This window comes from Heliangelus exortis, chromosome 6 (genome assembly GCF_036169615.1).
Source record: "Heliangelus exortis chromosome 6, bHelExo1.hap1, whole genome shotgun sequence".
In the NCBI taxonomy this organism is placed as follows: Eukaryota; Metazoa; Chordata; class Aves; order Apodiformes; family Trochilidae; genus Heliangelus; species Heliangelus exortis.
The window spans coordinates 36,816,693-36,835,565 of record NC_092427.1 but is presented as its reverse complement, the minus strand read 5'-3'; the positions used below and the strand labels follow the sequence as shown (position 1 = coordinate 36,835,565).

Sequence of the window (18,873 nt, the reverse complement as noted above, 5' to 3'; positions counted from 1 at the left end):
ATATTCATAGCATCCTTTTGAAGATAGCCCAAAATAGCTGGCAGTGGGTGACCTTGGAGGCATCTTAAAAGTGATGTTTTACTTGACAGGCTCAGAGATGTTTCAGGGAGAGAGCAGAAGCAATGGTGGGGATTTTGTCTTGCTGTCATTTGCAGGAGGTGTTGTGTCTGTTACCAGCATTTAATTCTCAGAGGTTGTAATGAAATCATTGAGAAGTCTCTTAGAGCTTTTTTTTTTTTGGTATTAAAATGAAATGCTTTGAGGACTAGAAAAGGGGGTCAAATAGCATGATTAGCACTACTAGGAGTGCTTTTGGTTTATTTTGGTGCCTCTATGATGATGATTTATAGTTTCTTTTAAAGCCCTGTGGCATAATTGGAAAAAAGTAATAAAAGAGAATTTTTGTAAACACTGTGTTTAGACACCTTGAAGTTAGAAAAGAAAATCCTGAAAATGGGACTCTGTATGGCTGAAAATAACAGAAATTAAATGAAATTGGATGTATCTCAGTTGTATAAATGATTATTAGCAGTTCTCCTAAGTTTAAAGGCACAGATCTGACTGGTAATATTTCCTTTATTTGTGTTTAAAGGTCAATCAAGGTGTACAAGCCCATTTTGGGCTGCTGTAGACAGCCAGGCTGAATGGTGCAGAAGAACCTTTGTGGACTGAGATGATTGCATCTTGTCCTTGTGTCAGGCTCCAAACTATTCTCCAGGGATTTGTTCCTGAAGAGCCTGCTGCCACCTTGCTGGTGACAAAACTCTGATGCCCAGAAGCATCAGAATTAAGTTGTTACATTACTTAAGAGTGGCAAATGCTTCCAAAAGAGACCCAAGGATGATGTCTTGACTCATTTTACCTTTGATTTGATCTTCCAGTAACAGTAGCTTACTGGGATAATGAAACCAAGTCCAGGGGTCATGGAACCAAGTGGTAAAAAAGCTGAGGGTTACTGGGAGGGAGTGTGGTGTTCAGACCTTGAATTTTGTTCTTACACTGGTTGAGGTTGCATTTCTGATTACAAACAGAAATGCACATTAAAAAGTAACCTATGTGTACCAACCCCTTGTTCTTTAACACCAAGACTTGTAGTTATTGCTGATGTTTTCTAACTGGACAACTTATGGCCTTGCAGGATGCTGAGAAACGAACTCCTCTTCATGTTGCATCATTCCTGGGGGATGCAGACATCATTGAGCTGCTCATTTTGTCAGGTAAGGCTCTGTCCCTCACTCTTAGTAACTGGTAAATTAGCTAATTTTAAAGCTACAGAGATCACCTAAACATGAGTCAGCTTTGGCCAGTGTCTGATTTTCACAGAGCTGGTTGCAGTTGTTACAGATTTGGAAAATATCTATAGATTTGGAAAATATCTATAGATTTGGAAAATATCTATAAATTTGGAAAATATCTTTAAATTTGGAAAATATCTTTAAATTTGGAAAATATCTTTAAATTTGATGATACAGTTATCAAGCATGCACTGTGACCAAGTGGAATGAGTAAAGCAACTGTTTCTAAAAAAACTTCTAAAGCATTCAAACTTAAAATATTTGGGGATTGTAACTTGCTGAAGTGCATATTTGAAATGCAGGCTCATGTCTGGGAGTGCAAGCCAAGGATTCCCATTAAAGAAAAATTATGATGGAACAATAGCAAAAAAAAGTTATGAATGAGTTTGTCTAATTTGTAAGTGGTATTTACTATAGAAACATGATTCTAAGAGTCAGGAAGTTGATTTGGAGAAGAGAAACTGTGCAGTAGGATCTGTCTAAATAAATTAAACCCAGGAGCTTGCAAATCAGAGGCAGAGCAACTGTTGGGTTTTTGGAAGGAGCTGATATGTACTAACAAATATATTTTTGAAATGTATGATATTCTTGTGGATAATACCTTAAAAAAAAAAAAAAAGGAGGAATTTGTTAGGAAAAAAAAAAAGTTTGTCTAAATGCTTTCATTCTCCCTTTAAAAAAAAAAAGCATAAATCCCTTGTGTATATTAGTTTAAATGCTTTGCTGGGGCATTGCCAAAAAGCTCATCCTGTGTGTTGTCATCTGATGCCTTAGGATGAGGAATGATGCACAAAAGCAGCAGCTCACACACATATTCAGGGAGACTGATGGGTGTTTGGCCATAGGTGCTCAAAGTGCCTCTGCCTTGGGTGTGGCTGTGACAAAGACTGAAGCAGACTCCTAATGCTGGGCTAAGCCATTTTCATCCCTCATGCTGACTCTGCTCATTAAGCTTTTCCTGGATTTTTGTTTTCTAGCTCAGAGTAGGGATGTAATGTAATGCCTGCCTGTTCAGAAGTGCTGTGAGAAAAAAAAAAAAAAAATTCCAAATTGTAGTAAGGACAAAGCTTACAGTGGTTTAAGGATGTGGGATTGAAAAGAACCTTATGGCATAAAGGTGTAATCCCTGGCAAGCAGCCCTGGGAATGGTTTGGTTTCAAAAATGATTGGACCATACTTCAAATGAGCTGTGAGTATTTTAAAGAAAGTTCCTTCAGAACCATCAGTCCTGTGATTGCAGGGCACCTTCCAATTTCCAGCCTAGAATGATCCAGGCTAAAAGGGATTTCTAGGGGCTACCTGATCCCAACCCCCTGCTTAGAGCTCCAGCCAGTTTCAGGGTTGGATCATCAGGGTGTTAATGCAGACCACACAAAGGTTTTTCTTTGGGTTACTTGCCTGACCACACCAGGAGAAGGCAGGAAGTGAGAATTCCAGTTGCCAGGCATTTCCTCTGTACATTTTGGGGGGAGATTGCCTGGTATTCTTTTGGGACCCTTAGTTCCAGCACCTCACTGCCAAAATGTCATCCATGGGCTTTAGGTTTTTTTCTGGTCAACAGCAAAAAATTGCAGGTGATATATCTTGTTTGTTGTTTGTTTGGTTTTTTTTAATATATCTGAGGGAGTGTGAAAAACTTATAAGGTGGGCTTTTAAAAATTGGACTTTTTTTTGTGACCTAGGGTTCAGTCTGCAGGAGCTGTGGGTCTTTCCCAGCTTAGCTCAGCACAGGTCAAAACTCATCTTGTGTTGCATGGTCTGCCCATGCATTGTTCCTGCCTTTCTTATACCCAAGAGCAGGTTTGGAGGTTTATGAAGTTAGGAGGGGTGGATTTATGTGCTGTTATAAACACCTCTTAGTTACAGTCATCTCTCTGTGAAGTAGGCTCCAAAGGCAGCAGCACCTCCCCTTTGCTTCACCTCTTCATTCTGCAAACTGTATTAATAAAACTCATAAAATATTAACCTGATCACAGCATTTGGTTGCATGCACAGAAAGATTTTGTTGTATGACTTAAAGCAAGAGGTGTTGTCACAGAGAGAAGGCACCGAAATACTCCCTGTTGGTGTCACACAAGAACATTTTCAGCACAAGTAGAAGGTGGGAGGAGCAGCAGCACATTGCATCTTCTTCAGGGCTCAGGAGAGAAATTAAGTTAATATGAGAGATTTGTGGCCCATGAGCTGGTGGCAGCACAAATAAATGTGGTGTCTAATGAATAAAACTGCCCAGGTGCTTGGAGAGAGGGCAGCAATGGCTTTCTAAGGTAGCATCTGAAATGGAGTCTGTTTGGAATTACTACAGCAGAGTGTCAGATCCCTCACCTTGGCCCACCAAAAGTATATTTACACCAGCTCAAAGGTCTCTTCCATAATCATGGGGTCCAAACTGGGGAAATGTGCTGGTGGGGTCCACAGGCCATGTTTCCTCCCTAGCAAGAAACTTGCACTTCATGTCATTCAGAGGTTAAAGATCACTTTCTTCCTGCTCCTGCTTTGACCATCCCTAATTCCAGAGGCTTAGACTGAAGAATCTGGATTTCTTGGAGACCTGGCAGCTGTGCTGGGTGGAAAATTGTGCTTGGGTTAGGCTGAAGAGATGTTAACTTTGTTCCTGAAGGCCAGCATAGGGTTGTTTATTTCAGACATCAAAAGAACAGAGGCAATTCCAGATTTATTTCCTCTTTTGGCAGAAAAATTTGAGAGTGAAAGATGGCAAAGATTACAAAGCAGCCATGTTAAAGAAGAGTGGATTACAGAAGGTTTCTTCTCTGTTGATTTTATCTGTAAAGTTATAGGTTATGTTGTCTACTTCAGCTTCACAGAGCAAAATCCCCTGGCCAAGCCTTTCCTTCAGGCCCATGGGTACCACCAGAGCTCAGGGGATGGGGCTGAGAAAAGGCTCTTCTCTAAAAATGGGGATTTTATGGGGGTGAGTGGGTGCTGTGGCTATCTGGAAGTATCTTAAGGGAAGTTTTGAAGGCAGCTTGTTTTTTCAAGCAAGATGACACTATGAAGGGCAACATAAACACCAGTGTGAGTGTCTTGTCAGCCCTTTTGTCCTTATGAACACACCACTTACTTCATGGAATGTTGTGGGAAATGCCATGAAACACTATTAAGGTGCTTGGTTCAGGCTGAAGAGAGGGACACTGAGTTTCTGGGTGATTTTGAGGCAGTGTCACGGGGTGGACTTAAAAATTAAGCTTCTGATTTTGGGGTCCAGCTGACTTTAGATGCCTCAGCACGTTGTAGAGCACTTCATCTTCTGAGGTGGGTTTCTGTTTCTCTCTCTGCTTTCAAGGAGTTGTGCCTGTGGGGCTGACAACTCAAGTTGGTCAAGTGTAGAGGACACTTTTGAAAACTCAAGCATTGCTCCCAGGCTGCCTCTGCTTGCTCTCCACTGGCATGGAAGTTATTTTCTGTCTCTGAAGAAGTGCACCAGAGCTGGTGAAGCTTTTTACTGTCACTAACCATTGCCTGGCAAGGGAAACTTAAGAGATGCATTTTGGTGAAGGAAATGGGCAGTGCAGGGGGAAACATTTCAAAATGGCACTTGAGAAATTGTGCACCTGAGTACCTGGGCAACAATGATTTCTGCAAAGGGCAGCAGCTGAGTTTTTTGTCTTTAAAAAGAGAAATCACCAGCATAATCAGCTGATGTAGTGAGCGAGATACATAAGAGCAGCTTCATCACATCAAGAGCCCAAAGCACAAAGAAATAATGTGGGAAACAGCTGAGGAAGAAAAAGCTGGTAGCATGCTGTGTATTATTTTATTTAGACTGATAGTGTTTTCCTTTTGTTGTTTTCTTTAGCTGTGTTCTTGGCAACCTCTTTCAGTTTCTCAAAGGATGAGTGAAAGGCAGGAATAAGCACTGACAGAGACACTTCCCTGGGATTTCTAATCATCTTCCTATTCACCAGTGCCACTGGAGCTGCTGAATGCTGAGGAATGATGCTTGTTTTGTCACACTTTGCTACTCCCACACATCAGCCTGTCTGATTTGCAATCATCTGCTTGTGGGAGCTCGTGAATGGGTAGAAATAAACCAAAAGAAAGCTTAGTTAAGAACATAAAGCCCAAGAAAACCCGAGGCAAATGCAAAATAAATTTCTAGGCTCGCCAAGAGGTATTTGGTGGCAATCATGAGGAATTCATCCAGGCAATTTGCAGCCCCAAATCTGTATGAGGAAAAGTGCCTTGGAGTCCTCTCTGTCAGCTTCCTGATGCTGGGGTGGTTGTTGCCTGAATGTCTCTGGAGCAGCACAAGCAAAGGGCAGGATACTAACCTCTAGCAACCAAAAGAGCCTTCTCAGGAAGGCAAAAGAAGGCAACTGCTTATCCTGGCTTGGGGCAGGGCTCTTTACAGGGTGTGTAGTGAGAGGACAAGGGGTCTAAAACTTGAAGAGGGGAGATTTAGGTTGGACATTAGGAAGAAATTCTTTCCTATGAGAGTGGTAAGACTCTGGCACACGTTGTCCAAGGAATTTGTGGCTGTCCCCTCCCTGGAAGTGTTCAAGGCCAGGCTGGATGGGGCTTGGAGCAACCTGGTCTAGTGGGAGGTGTCCCTGCCCGTGCTGGAACTAAATGAGCTTTAAGGTCTCTCCCAACCCAAGCCATTCTATGATTCTATATATATTAATCAGAAAATCCTTTTTTTAAAAGAACTGTTGTCTTCTCTGAAGTGTGTTTTTCCAGAGGACAGGTTTGTGGCACCAGGGGTGAGGTTCTGAGGCAAGCAGAGGATTGCTGGTACTCACTGCAGTGGTTGTGAAAGTGCCTTTCTTTCTCTTGCAGCCAAAAAAATTATAGCCTGGCTGGTGGAAATATGAAAGGGCTTGTTTCTTCTCTGATTATCTAGCACAAATCCCAGTAACCACTGTGACTCAGAGGCCTCAGTATTCCTGAGAAACAGCTCTTGGAAAGTACTTCTGAATCAGAGAGTGTGATTTATTAATTATAGGATTTTGTATGCACTTAAGTTAGAGTGCAAAATGAAGCTTAAGAATCCCTTTGTTTATGAAGCTGAGAGGCTCCTCCAGGCTATGTGCATGATGCTTCTGTGAATTTTTTCTGCATGTACAAGTCCTCTCAAACGAGCAGTGGTACCTTCAGGCCTGAGAGGCACAGAATTTGCTGGTCAAGCCCTTTTTAAAAAAGAGTTTCTTGAGTCCTTTTCACGAGATTCCCTTTTTGGGGCATCACATCCATGAATAGCTTTAATATTTCTTCCAAGCACATCTGCTTTATTGCACAAATGTACAGGACTCACTCCTTTTTTTGCACTGCTATAATTAAATATTCTGCCTTTATTCTGGCAAGCCCCCCCAAACCCATCCTCTTGCCCAGCTGTCTGAAGCCAAATGGGCTGTGTTCTACATCCCTCTTCTGTGACACTCACAGAAGCCCAGGCAGCAAGTCCCAAGCTCCCTCCTCAACCTGAGCATTTCCCCTTCCCCTTTTTCTTGATGGCAGCAAAGCAGGGAATTGGCTGCATCTTTTAGTGGCCTGCCTGATGGATCTGGAAAGAAGAGGCAGTTGTTCAGGGTGGTTCCCTTCATGATGCCTGCAGGCAGCACCAGTGCTCTGAGCATAGGGTTGCTTATTTCCCCCAAAGAGCTGTATCAGCTAATCTAAAAAAAAAAAAAAAAGGCATATGCACATGTACATAAAGTAATTCCCTACAACAAATCTGGCTTCTTTTGTGTCCTGTTTACCAGGAAAACAGATGGGAAAGGGTTTGGGTGGTGTTGCACCCAAGGCATGGTTGTAACCTCTGCTGTTGACTTGCAGGTGCTCGTGTTAATGCCAAGGACAACATGTGGCTGACTCCCCTGCACCGAGCAGTGGCTTCAAGAAGTGATGTGAGTCAGATTCCATTCCTCTCCTTCTGCACATGAACTCCTCTTGCTGCTGGGGGGCAGGGGGAAAAAGCCAAACACTTGAGAGCTCACATGGTTGCCTTTAGCTCTGCAGCTGGAGGACAGCTTTTACGGGTTGGTTCTAGCTGCTTCTGAGCTTTCATGTGGTTGGGTTTCATCTTCTGGAATGCTTGACATTACCCTAGCAATGAGAGCCACTGTCAGCTGGACTGGGCAACCAGGGCTGAAGTGGGATAGGGCCCACAGTGGTCCACAGTGGCCACAGCACCTTCCAGTGGTGAAATGAAGAGGAATAAACACTGTGGCAGAAGGGAGTGGGTGTGGGTGTGATCCAACCCCCATTACCACGTGGTTTGTTTGGGTTAATTGCAGTTCAGGGCAGCCATAAGGTTTTTCTGTTAATGCATTTGATTCATGCCCACAGGAGGCTTGCTCCCTGTTTCTTTTACTTGACAAGAAGGAATCTTTTGGGCAGCCAGTTTGTGCTTTTTCTGTCGCTGTCTCAAAAAGGAGCAGCACAGCTCAGGCACCACTGTGTTTTCAGCTGCACCCATTACTCCTGGCTTTCCATTTTGGACCTCCCTGTATAGATTTATCCTCCTAACAGTTACCAGGGAGCCCAACTGGGGGCTGAATTGGCTGCTGGGGGCAAGGGGGGAGGTTGTGAAAGAGACAGAGGGGTGGCTGTCTTCCAGAGCCTGATGGACTGGAGTCACCTCCCCAACAGTCCCAGCATTTGCCAAGCCTGGAGGCAGGAATCCTGGGCTGGCTCCTCAACTTGGGCATTGTTTGGCTGCTGGCTGAGCTTCCCAGCTGCTGGCATCCACAGAAACCCTCTGAAAGGAATATCTGATAGGGTCTGAATGCTGTAATGAGGCAAAATACAAAAGAGCCATGCTGGAAAACAAAGGTCAGGCTTAAACCATAAAGAACAGCCACAATCTTTCCGATGGGGATTTGCAGTGTGCTTGGTTGCTTTTTCTGGATGTGTCAGAGCACATGATTTTTATTGTCAGTGACAGGCCTAACAGAAAATTTATGTCTTTCTGTGTGTTTGTGGCTCATCTTTTAACTCTTTGTCAGCTGAGGGCCAAATGGCACAATGAGAAGAGTGCAGTTTTGGTACCTCAGAGTGAGTACCTAGGTGCAGCAGGGGAAAGCAGGAGCCCTTGATGCCATTTCATGTTCTGTTTTAGGAACACAGGTAGCTTTCTTCTCCTCCTTTTCCTTTGTTACAGCTGTGACAGTTGCTACTTTTGCTAACCAGTTTGAAACAACCTCCCCCTTTTGAGGCTTTTTCAGTGCTGCCTTTATTGCACAGGCTGGCAAATGTGCAGCCTGAACTCTTGAGAGGATGCAATGGGTAGGAGTGAATTCATACTTCACAGTGACAGCAGAAGATGAAATTCATGTTCCAGTTGCTGACCAGTAAAACTCAGTGTGGGTTTTGAAGGTGCTGTGTGCTCAGCTGTTTCTAGAATAATCACCTGAAGTTTAATAGATCAGTTTAATGGATCAACCTTTGACTCTGAAGCTTTCACAGGATTCAGATGCTGTCTCCCAGCACCCTCTTGCAGACTGATTAAAAGCATGAAAACATTTTTGTTTTAATGATTTTTTTCAAGTGGGCTGTATGGATTTGCATGTTTGTTTACAAACTTGGCAACCCTCAGATGTTGTCTGTGCAGGATTTTTAAATGGATGTTTCAGCTTTCAGCCTTTGTATGGTTTTAAAAAATAGATTTCACTCCAATGACTTGGAATATCTGGAGACACTGAATGCAGAGGCTTAGAGCATGGCTTGTGGGTTTTATGCACATGTAGAGATTATGATAATAAGAGGTATTATTCATGCTCTCAAAAGCCAAAAGAAATAAAACTTCTGCATAAGAATTTTCACATTTTGATCCCAAATTTGATAGGGCAGCCGATTTGCAGATACCAAAAAAAATGTGGAAATGGGTTTTTAAAAGGCAAAATATTTTTAGCTCAGCCTTTTCCAGCCCTTACTCTTCATCTCTATTAATTCTCCTTTAACTTTTTCCTTCCTTTATTAAGAGTCAAAGGGCATGAATTTTCCTGCTGACTTCGTGTCCCAGCTGAATAGGCCTGTAGTGAGTAACATTTAAATGACTTTTAAAATCAAAGGGCTGCAATTGAAAAAAGAAAATCCTGTTGAGGCATTGGTGATACTTGATTATGGTGCTGCAAGAGGTGCAATGTCACCAGCTGAACAACTCTGTTAGAGGGCAGTTTGTCAGAGAGATGTAAAACATTAAATCCCTGAGATCAGTTGAAGACAAAGAACTAAAACTCCTGGTACTGGATGTCTTGTTGATACAGACTGCTGGCACTTCCCTGGGTCATTCTATGTAGAAAAGTGCTATTTAAACACACTGGCTGTGTGTGTTGTTCATTAATAAAATTTTGGCTGGGCTTACCAGAAAACTTTTCAGTTTCTGTAAAAAAGACTGAGATACTTTGTAGGGCCAGGACCACTTCCCAGCTGTGAGCAGTGATGAGCAGACAGGGCGACTTGAATGCTGCTCTGTCCCAGTGGTTCCTTTGTGTTTTGTTTGTTTGTGGGGGGGAAAAAAAAAGAAGAAACAACGTGTAATTTTGAGAGAAACTCTTCTTTTCTCATCTGACTTGCTTACTGGCAGATGCACGTGTAGAAGCAGAAAAGAACTGATTGTGAATTCTCCAGTGAGACAGTCGCTTAAGAAAGAGCAGGACATTTTCTCACTGGGAAATATTTGCTTTTAAGCAACAGAATGAACCTTAGAAGATGTTGTTTGGTCTCAGTCTGACAGAATGGCTGTTGCAGTGAAGACCCTTGGCCTGTGTTCAGCCCTCAGGGAAGGAAGGAATGCTGATGCTAACTTGAGGACAGCAGCATCAACAACCCTTGCCTGTGTTCCTCATGTTTCTGCAAAGCTAAATTTTTGTTGTCGTGTATTCTGTTTTATTTCCTCTTTTTTTTTTTTTTTCCTGTTTATAAATAAAACTTAGAGCAATTTGCTATGATTTCAGGGCCCAAACTGATGTGCTTTCCATTTTGTAAATAATCTCTGTAGCAGTGAGCTCAAACAAGTACATTTGTTTCTTCAGGGAAAGCAGGGTTACGATGACTTTTGCAGGCTAATCCACCAAGTAGGTTGGGCTCTCTGCAGAGGCAGCCCAAAAATCAAATTCTGATTGTGAAGACACTGCTCTAAACCTGGCATTTGGATCACCTCGAGGTTGTTTGGAGCAGTGTCTACCTCTCCTCTCCCTCTCCTCTCCCTCTCCTCTCCCTCTCCTCTCCCTCTCCTCTCCCTCTCCTCTCCCTCTCCTCTCCTCTCCTCTCCTCTCCTCTCCTCTCCTCTCCTCTCCTCTCCTCTCCTCTCCTCTCCTCTCCTCTCCTCTCCTCTCCTCTCCTCTCCTCTCCTCTCCTCTCCTCTCCTCTCCTCTCCCTCTCCTCTCCCTCTCCTCTCCCTCTCCTCTCCCTCTCCTCTCCCTCTCCTCTCCCTCTCCTCTCCCTCTCCTCTCCTCTCCTCTCCTCTCCTCTCCTCTCCTCTCCTCTCCTCTCCTCTCCTCTCCTCTCCTCTCCTCTCCTCTCCTCTCCTCTCCTCTCCTCTCCTCTCCTCTCCTCTCCTCTCCTCTCCTCTCCTCTCCTCTCCTCTCCTCTCCTCTCCCTCTCCTCTCCCTCTCCTCTCCCTCTCCTCTCCCTCTCCTCTCCCTCTCCTCTCCCTCTCCTCTCCCTCTCCTCTCCCTCTCCTCTCCCTCTCCTCTCCCTCTCCTCTCCCTCTCCTCTCCCTCTCCTCTCCCTCTCCTCTCCCTCTCCTCTCCTCTCCTCTCCTCCTCTCCTCTCCTCTCCTCTCCTCACCATTTTCTGGTGACGCGGTCGAGCTGTCAAGAAGGCGAGCCCCGCGTTTCTCCTCCTTGATGGGTCCCACTGCTTTGGTGTTGCAGGAGGCAGTGCAGGTCTTGATCAAGCACTCAGCTGATGTCAATGCTCGGGACAAGAACTGGCAGACCCCACTGCACGTGGCAGCTGCCAACAAGGCAGTGAAGTGTGCAGAAGTCATCATCCCCATGCTGAGCAGCGTCAACGTCTCGGACCGGGGCGGCCGGACGGCGTTGCACCACGCGGCTCTCAACGGCCACATCGAGGTCAGTCACCTCAGAGCCTCTGATTTATTTAGTTATTCCCCCCCACCTTCAAACAGTGGATCTGCTGTGGCTGGATCCAGACTCAGCCCCGTGTCCCTGGACCTCACAATTCCTATCAGTTGGCTGCTTTCCAATCTCTCTGCCGGGTTTCCAAGGTTTTCCCGAGGGAGTGGCTGGATAGGACCTTGTCCAGAGCTGGCATGCTAGTGAGGTGCCCATGCAGGCTTGGACAGCTGGCTTTGCCTCCAGCTCCAGCAGCCCAAATGTGTCCTTGGCTGTTTGGCACCTGACTACCTGTGGAAATAAGAGTGCCACAATGAAAAATTCAAATTTTTTTTTGCTTACTGGCAGAATTTAAATTTTTCGTACTCCTCCTCAACAGGGAGGTGGTTGAGGCCTCGTCCCTGGAGGTGTTCAAAGTGAGGCTTGACAAGGCTCTGAGCAACTTGATCCAGTTGGGGGTGTCCCTGCTTACTGCAGGGGGGTTGGTGACTTTTAGAGGTTTCTTCCAACCCAAATTAATCTGTGATTCTATGAAAAGAAGAAAAAAAATTGGTGGGTTCACTTCATCCTGAAGAAATGTTCAGCTGTCTGGGATCCAGTCAGGCTGTTTTTAAATTAAGTCATCTAAAACAATGTCCTTCTGTTTCTTCTACTTATCCATGCAAAACCTTCCAGTCTAATTACTGTTACTTTATGGAAAAAAACCCCCTACTTTTGTAAGTAATGCCCCTGGGCAAAGGGTTTTTCTAGCACCTGTAGATCTGTGTGTGAGGATCCTCACTTTCCCATTCCAAACCTGAAGATCTAGATATGGAACAAAAACTCCTAGACTGGAACTTCCAGCTCCTGTCAACAAAAGTTCATCAGTTGCACTGTAATTAAAAGAAGGAAGGGGAATGGTAGTTCCTGCAAAATGGTAATGGTGTTTGGCCTTTAAAATTCTGCAGTGTAAGAAAAAGATATTAATGCTGGAGTCTAACCAGAGTAATCTAAAGCTCCTGAGCTTTTGGATAGAGGTATCAGAATGTTAACTGAATATACACAGTTAGGAACTGATCTCTTTGCTGGCAAAGCAGTAATGAGAGGAAGACAATCATCCAGCTCTGTAATTTATGATTTTTAGAATGTTTTGGTGGACAAGGTAGTTCTTGAATGTGCTTTTTTTTTCTCCCCCCTAACTTTTCTTACCTTTAATGCTGGGTGATCAGCAATAGGGAAAGCAGCTTTTCACACATGGAAGGAACAGACACTCCTTGTGCAGAGATCAAGCAGGTTTGAGGTTATGTTGCCTCACAGTCTGAAGGAATCTTGTCCCAATCCACAAGAAAACCCCTTAAATTGGTGTTCAAGGTGAAAACTAAGGGTGATGTTTCTCTTCCAGGCCTGTTTATCTTCCAGGTTGCTTTCCAAGCTGAATTTCCTTGCTGCCATCACCAGTCCATGCCACCAGTGCACAAAGCTCAGAACAGTGTAATTCACAAAATACCATTGAAAAGCAGGATTTTGTGATCCCAACTTCCTTGTTGTAAACTGTGAGTGTGTGACCTCCAGGGTTGGCTTACTTGCTGTTGTTACTTCCAGATGGTGAACTTGCTCTTAGCCAAGGGAGCAAACATCAATGCTTTTGACAAAAAAGACAGAAGAGCACTTCACTGGGCAGCATACATGGGTAAGGATTGGGCTGCTTGGTGTTTTTATCCTGATTCTAATTCCAGCCTGAAGTATATTTGGGCTTGAAAAAATGCAGGTTATGTTTCTCTTCAGTTTTCACCCCAAACTGCTTTATCTAAAATGCAGATAAATGCAATCATATTTTTTACTATTTGTCTCTGTTCATAAGTAGCTAAGTTATGATATGGTTGGGAAGTGCTTTTCTCCTGTCAAGAGCAAATTGTTTTGTATTCTAGAGTGGACAAGAACAACCTATTTGTCTCTTCAAAATGTCACTGGTGTTACCAAATAGAACTTAAATTAGTTGGCCTTATCATTCCTTTCAAGGCAAAGGAAATTTTCTAATAGTTGAGCAATATAAGTTAAAACCACTAGAAAAAGATTGCATTGCATGTGTTACTGGCCACACTTATTCAAGAGCTTTTGTTGGCCAAAGCAATTCCAATATATTCCAGACTGTGATTTGTGAGATGTTGTGTGCCCTTGGCCAGAAACTCTTTCATCTGATTTGTCAAAATTTTTTTTTTGTTTGTTTTGTTGTTTTTTTTTTTTTAACGTGTCATCTTTGGAAATGAGATAATAGGAGATTTCAAACTGTGAGAAAAGCACATTGTGCATTTTTTTGATCTACACAGGCAGATGGAAAGGCTCATGCCAACAAATGTGGCTTTTGAGCTACCAAGCTCTGAGCTCCACTCTGTAGCTGTGAAAGGCTTTTACATGGTGCAATTCCACACCTCTTCTGCTCTTAAATCTTTTCAGTCATTCATGATTTACTTTTCAAAATACACAGGTACTATTTAAGTGGGGTTTATGAGTCTGTAGTGTAATCTGGACAGAATGTGGATAATGAGACCTCAGCATCTTGTCCTCTAAACCCTCATGGAGTTTCTTGAGTGCTTAAATCTCTTGGGCACTTTGGACTTTGTCCATAAAGTGTCTCAGGTCCTGCAGATGATCAGAGTTCTCTTTGTCATGATAGTCCTGTGCATCTCAGATGGTGCAGAACTTTACATGGTGTTGGACATAATAAATTTTTTTTTTTAAGACAGCTCTGCTTCAACATGAAGAAGTCAGGACTGTTCCCCCATTAGCCTTGGTTCAATTTAGGTGGCAAGGGCACTATCTGGAAAGTTTTTTTAAGGACTGGAAAAATAATTCAGTGAAGAGAAATATGACCCCTCTGGTGAAGGTGAATGAATATCTGAATGGGTTTCTTGACCAGGCCTGGAGCTAGGGTTAAGAACATTTACAAAAATGTATTTTGCAGCAAAATATTATATAGATTTTTTATAGATTTTTAATATTTTAATATTTTGGAGAAAAAATTTGGAGAAAACACCATTGGGAAACTGCAGCAAAAGGACCATGCATTGGGAAGAAAGCAGTAATTAGGGAGAGGTGATGCTGTGGGATGGTGTACTCATTGCTCACTATCTTTTATCTTTTGAAGGTCACCTGGAAGTTGTTGCCTTACTGATTAATCATGGTGCAGAGGTGACTTGTAAAGACAAGAAAGGTTACACCCCACTTCATGCAGCTGCATCTAATGGGCAAATTAACATTGTGAAACACCTCCTTAACCTAGGAGTAGAGGTATGTGCTGTGCTCCCTGTGGTTTCCATGTTTCTCTCTATTTGCAGATATTATTTGACTCTTTCATATGGTTGCTGCTGCAGCTATTGCCAGAGCTTCTAAAGAAAATAATTCCCCTTTTCTGGGCCATGAAAAGCACCTTGTGCTCTGTGTGCTTTATTAGTTGAAGAGTCTGGAAACATTCTGGAATAAATAAGCTCTAATATGGAGAGTGGATTCTGAAGAAATCAGGAAATATCTGCTGTGCCTGCAGAGGAAGGTGGAATAACAAAATCTCCTTGGCTCAGCATTCCCTTTGATACAATGCTGTTCTCTCAGGCTGTTCAAGTTTAGGAACCTGTGTTTCCTCTGTAGTTGACAGAGAAGGGTTATTTTCACTCAGAAAGATCTATGTTTTGGGGTGGCTTTTATTTTAATTTTTTTTTTTTTTTTTTTTTAAGGCAAAGACTTCTCTTAGTTTAATATTGTCAGTTTGGTGGTTCAGAGCAGCAGTGAGATGATCAGGAGAGTCTGCCCTGGTTAATCAGAGATGTCAAATGAAGCCATTGCATTTGGCAGCTTTATAACTAGCTGGCTTGTCCTGCCAAAAAGCTGTCAGAAGTCTGTGTTCACAGGCTGTTTACTGTGAATTTAAGGGGAATAGGTGTTTCCTGTTATTAGCAGTAATATGCTAATAACTACCTTTAACTCCCACATTCTCCACCACTGGGGATATAATTTTTGAGATGCCCATATTTTGTGGAAGATTATTCACATCATCCCCAAGCCTTTTTTTCTACAGTCTGTCTTGTCCTATTTTAGAGAACAGCAGTTGAATTCCAAGCCAGCCATCAAGAAGTAATATAATCTTAATTACATCTTTATAACACTGAGCTACTGAAAGTGGCTCCTTATTGAAGTGTAAATGGCCCTGCAGTTTCACCTTCCCTGCATTCAGACACCTTTCCTCTCCCAAAAGAAATCTGTGGAAGGAGGTCTTAAGCCTGATTCTGTTCACAACAATTCAATAGTTGGTCTTGTAATTTTATTTTTTTTTTTTAACAAAGATTGTGAGCCTTTTTATCTGGCCTACAATCCCACTTATATGTAAAAGCTTTCCAGCTTCCTAGGACTTTTGTCAGCATTGTCATTTTATAGTCCTGCCCTCAGCTTTAAGCTTCAGACTGGCTTCAAGAGTTTGCCAGTAAAATAAAAAGTTAATAATAGTAAAAGGTAAAACATTCTGAATTAATAGACTCTGGGAGTATATTTTTTTTGTCAATGAAATCTGCTGGTGAGAAGAACACCCTGTGACAGCTGAAGCCTCCAGCTATTTCCATATTTTCCAGGCATGATGTGAAGTGTTTAGCTGCTGCCTCTCATTTTACCTGTGGCTCCTCATCTCATTTTCAGATTGATGAAATGAACATCTATGGGAACACTGCCCTTCACATTGCCTGCTACAATGGTCAGGATTCTGTTGTCAGTGAGCTGATTGACTATGGTGCTAATGTAAATCAGCCTAATAATAATGGATTCACTCCCTTGCATTTTGCTGCTGCCTCCACCCATGGAGCTCAGTGTCTTGAACTGCTGGTGAATAATGGGGCAGATGTTAACATTCAGGTAAGGTCAGTTTTGCTTGGGTTTGTTTTGCATGTAGCAGGAGACTGGGAACTCCACTGATGAGTATGGCAGAGCTTTGTGTTCTTGGTGAGAGGTGCTGAGAAGGTTGCTCACTGAGCTGTCTGCATGAGATGGCTTTCCAGGAGCTCTCAGTGCCTTGATAAATATGGTGACAACCTGAAACTCTAGCTTAGCCACTCTCTTGAAGGCATGAGCCACTGCTAAAATATAAATCCCAGGAGCTCTCTCAGAATGTTTCCTCAGAGAGTGGTGGGAAGTGAGGAACTGCTCTCTCTGCTGTTTTCCTTCTCCTTACAATATGGGCTTCATTCAGCCTGATTCTAGCAAGTTCCTTTTGACTTTCCCTGTTTTAGAGCCTGAGTTTATAATCTCTGGTTCTGTTCAGGATACCTGAGTGCTCTTGAGATACAATTGATACATCCTGATGAAGCTGAAAGGGATTTATTGTTACCCAACAGAGAGATTACTGGTATAGTCACCAGAACACTTGAGATCTCTGAGCTCGTGAGAGATTTTGACTACTTGACTTTGAACTTTGTGTGTTCCAGTTTAGTTCCCAATCTGTAAAACCAGTCTCCTAGCATTTATCACCTCTGGCAAGTCCCTTGAGCTCAGTGAATAGTCAGTGCACTATTTAAGCTCAGAATTATTAAAATGAAATTCAGGCTTGTGCTTGCCAAGAAATGCAAAATCCCATGCCAAAAAATCATGGAGTGATGTGAGTTGTGTGGCTGGTACCTTTCCCTTCCTATTTTCTCAGCTCCTCACCTTCCCCACTCTCAGCTTCCATCTCCAGAACCCAAAACATTGCTCTTTACTCCTGTTTCCTTTCATGTGCCTTCCTGGGTTTCTCATTGTTTTGTTGTTTTTTTTTTTTTTTTTTTTGTAGACATGGTATTTTGGGATTCCATGGTAATTTCTTAACCATGACTTTTTAATATAATAGCTTTTATTCTGGGATGTATCATCTGTAAAATGCAGATTGATAAACAGGCTACAGTTCTTGAATCTCTCAGACTGCTCCTAGTTGGCTTCATGGTTCCTTTGCTTTATTCCCCTCGTTGAGAGGGTAAGGGAAAAGAATGAAAGGGAAATGCTACTTAAAAATAATATTCAGGAATAATAATCTGTAATATTATTAATATTTACATTAATATGTAAAAATAATAGCAAATCTGTAGGTTTCTAGGAGGTGTTGTGTCCATCCAGGCTCTTAGGACAGGCTCCACTCCAACCCATCTCCTGCTCATGGCTGAGGAACTCTCTCACTTGCAAACTCCTTCTGCTTTTACCATCATCTATAGATTCAGTCCTACAGACTTTTGAAGCCAGTGGAGGTTTTATCTGAAGAATGACTGGAGGAGGATGATCTTTCTGTGCTAAATGGCTGTTTTTCTGTTTTGTTCCTGGTAGAGTAAGGATGGGAAGAGCCCCCTGCACATGACAGCTGTCCACGGGAGGTTCACGAGGTCGCAGACCCTCATTCAGAATGGTGAGATTTTCTGCCTGTTCAGTGACTCTCCAAAAGAGGAGGCATTTCCAAGCTTCCAATTTTTAGTTGTTCTGACCCAGAGTGCCACAGGACTGCTCTGAGAGCTCTCCATCACCTTCTGGCTTTGAGCTGCACTGGCAGCTCTCATTCATCTAATCACAGAATCATTATAGTTGGAAAGGACCTTCAGGACCATCACAATCCAACCAGCCCATTCAGAAGTTGAGTTGGTTGGTAACAAAATCCCATACTCCTACAGCTGAGGAGGCTCCAGCTGCTTTAAACCTGAAAACAAAAGTTGAAAGCTGTACTTAGGTCTTTTTTTTTTTTTTTTTTTTTTCCTGTTGTCAACAGGTGCAACTTTCTTTTTCAGATTATTCAAAACTAAAAAGAGAAAAAGTTGTACTCCCTTGAGAGGGGGGTGCTCCTGGAGCTCAGAGCATTTTCTCCACCCTCCTCTCATCAGCTGTACTTCTCTCACTTCCCTTAACTCCACCCCTCACCACTGTCTTCATTAAATGTTGAACAAATACTCCAGAGTATTTACAGCATTTACAGAGTATTATTAAATTACATCATTAAATTATTTTATTACATTATTAAATTATGATAAACAATAAATAGTATTTATAAATTATTATTATACTATTATTATTATATTAAATTACAGTATTTACAGGGTATCCAGCACCACTTTGTTTGCTCTGGCATAGCCAGGATTCCTGATTATCAGCCATTTATCAGGTATCTCTCTTGTCCCAGAATATTATGGAATATAACCAATATTATTGTTGGAGATCTGGCAGGGGCCTGTTTCCAAATGGCAGAGGTTGCTATTACTGACTGTTTGCTTACACTTCCCAGCTTTGGCCTCTGGACCAGACAGGTTCAATGTTAGTTGGGTTTTTTTTGTTGTTTGTTTTCCAAAATCCCATACTTGGAACTGAAATGTGGGATGTTGAAGAGTTATGCTGTAAATGTTACAACACTTCCATGTTCACAAAGCTGTGTTTGAAAGTGGAGGTCTGAAGAACATGATGCTTATTTCAGGTCATCATGCAAAATGTTGTCTTAGCTCTCTTGGATAAATAAAACTGTAATAGTAAAAGAGTTTGGGTAAACTGGAAGAAACTGTGCTTTAATGCAGTTA

General features: G+C 42.6%; 2 protein-coding genes across 6 annotated transcripts in view; both read left to right on the top strand.

Moving 5' to 3' along the window:
- The window catches only part of ANKRD44 (ankyrin repeat domain 44), a 120,500-nt gene that overhangs the window by 57,188 nt on the left and 44,439 nt on the right, over positions 1–18,873 (top strand). For all 5 annotated transcript variants that reach the window (XM_071747864.1, XM_071747863.1, XM_071747867.1 and 2 more), the window contains exons 3-9: positions 1,139–1,217; positions 7,092–7,162; positions 11,135–11,335; positions 12,920–13,007; positions 14,463–14,605; positions 15,998–16,210; positions 17,645–17,723. In XM_071747864.1, coding sequence (XP_071603965.1) covers positions 1,139–1,217; positions 7,092–7,162; positions 11,135–11,335; positions 12,920–13,007; positions 14,463–14,605; positions 15,998–16,210; positions 17,645–17,723 — 874 coding nt within the window. The remainder of the gene's footprint in view (positions 1–1,138; positions 1,218–7,091; positions 7,163–11,134; positions 11,336–12,919; positions 13,008–14,462; positions 14,606–15,997; positions 16,211–17,644; positions 17,724–18,873) is intronic.
- Positions 1–18,873, top strand: part of SF3B1 (splicing factor 3b subunit 1) — a 152,955-nt gene that overhangs the window by 97,545 nt on the left and 36,537 nt on the right. The window lies entirely within an intron of this gene.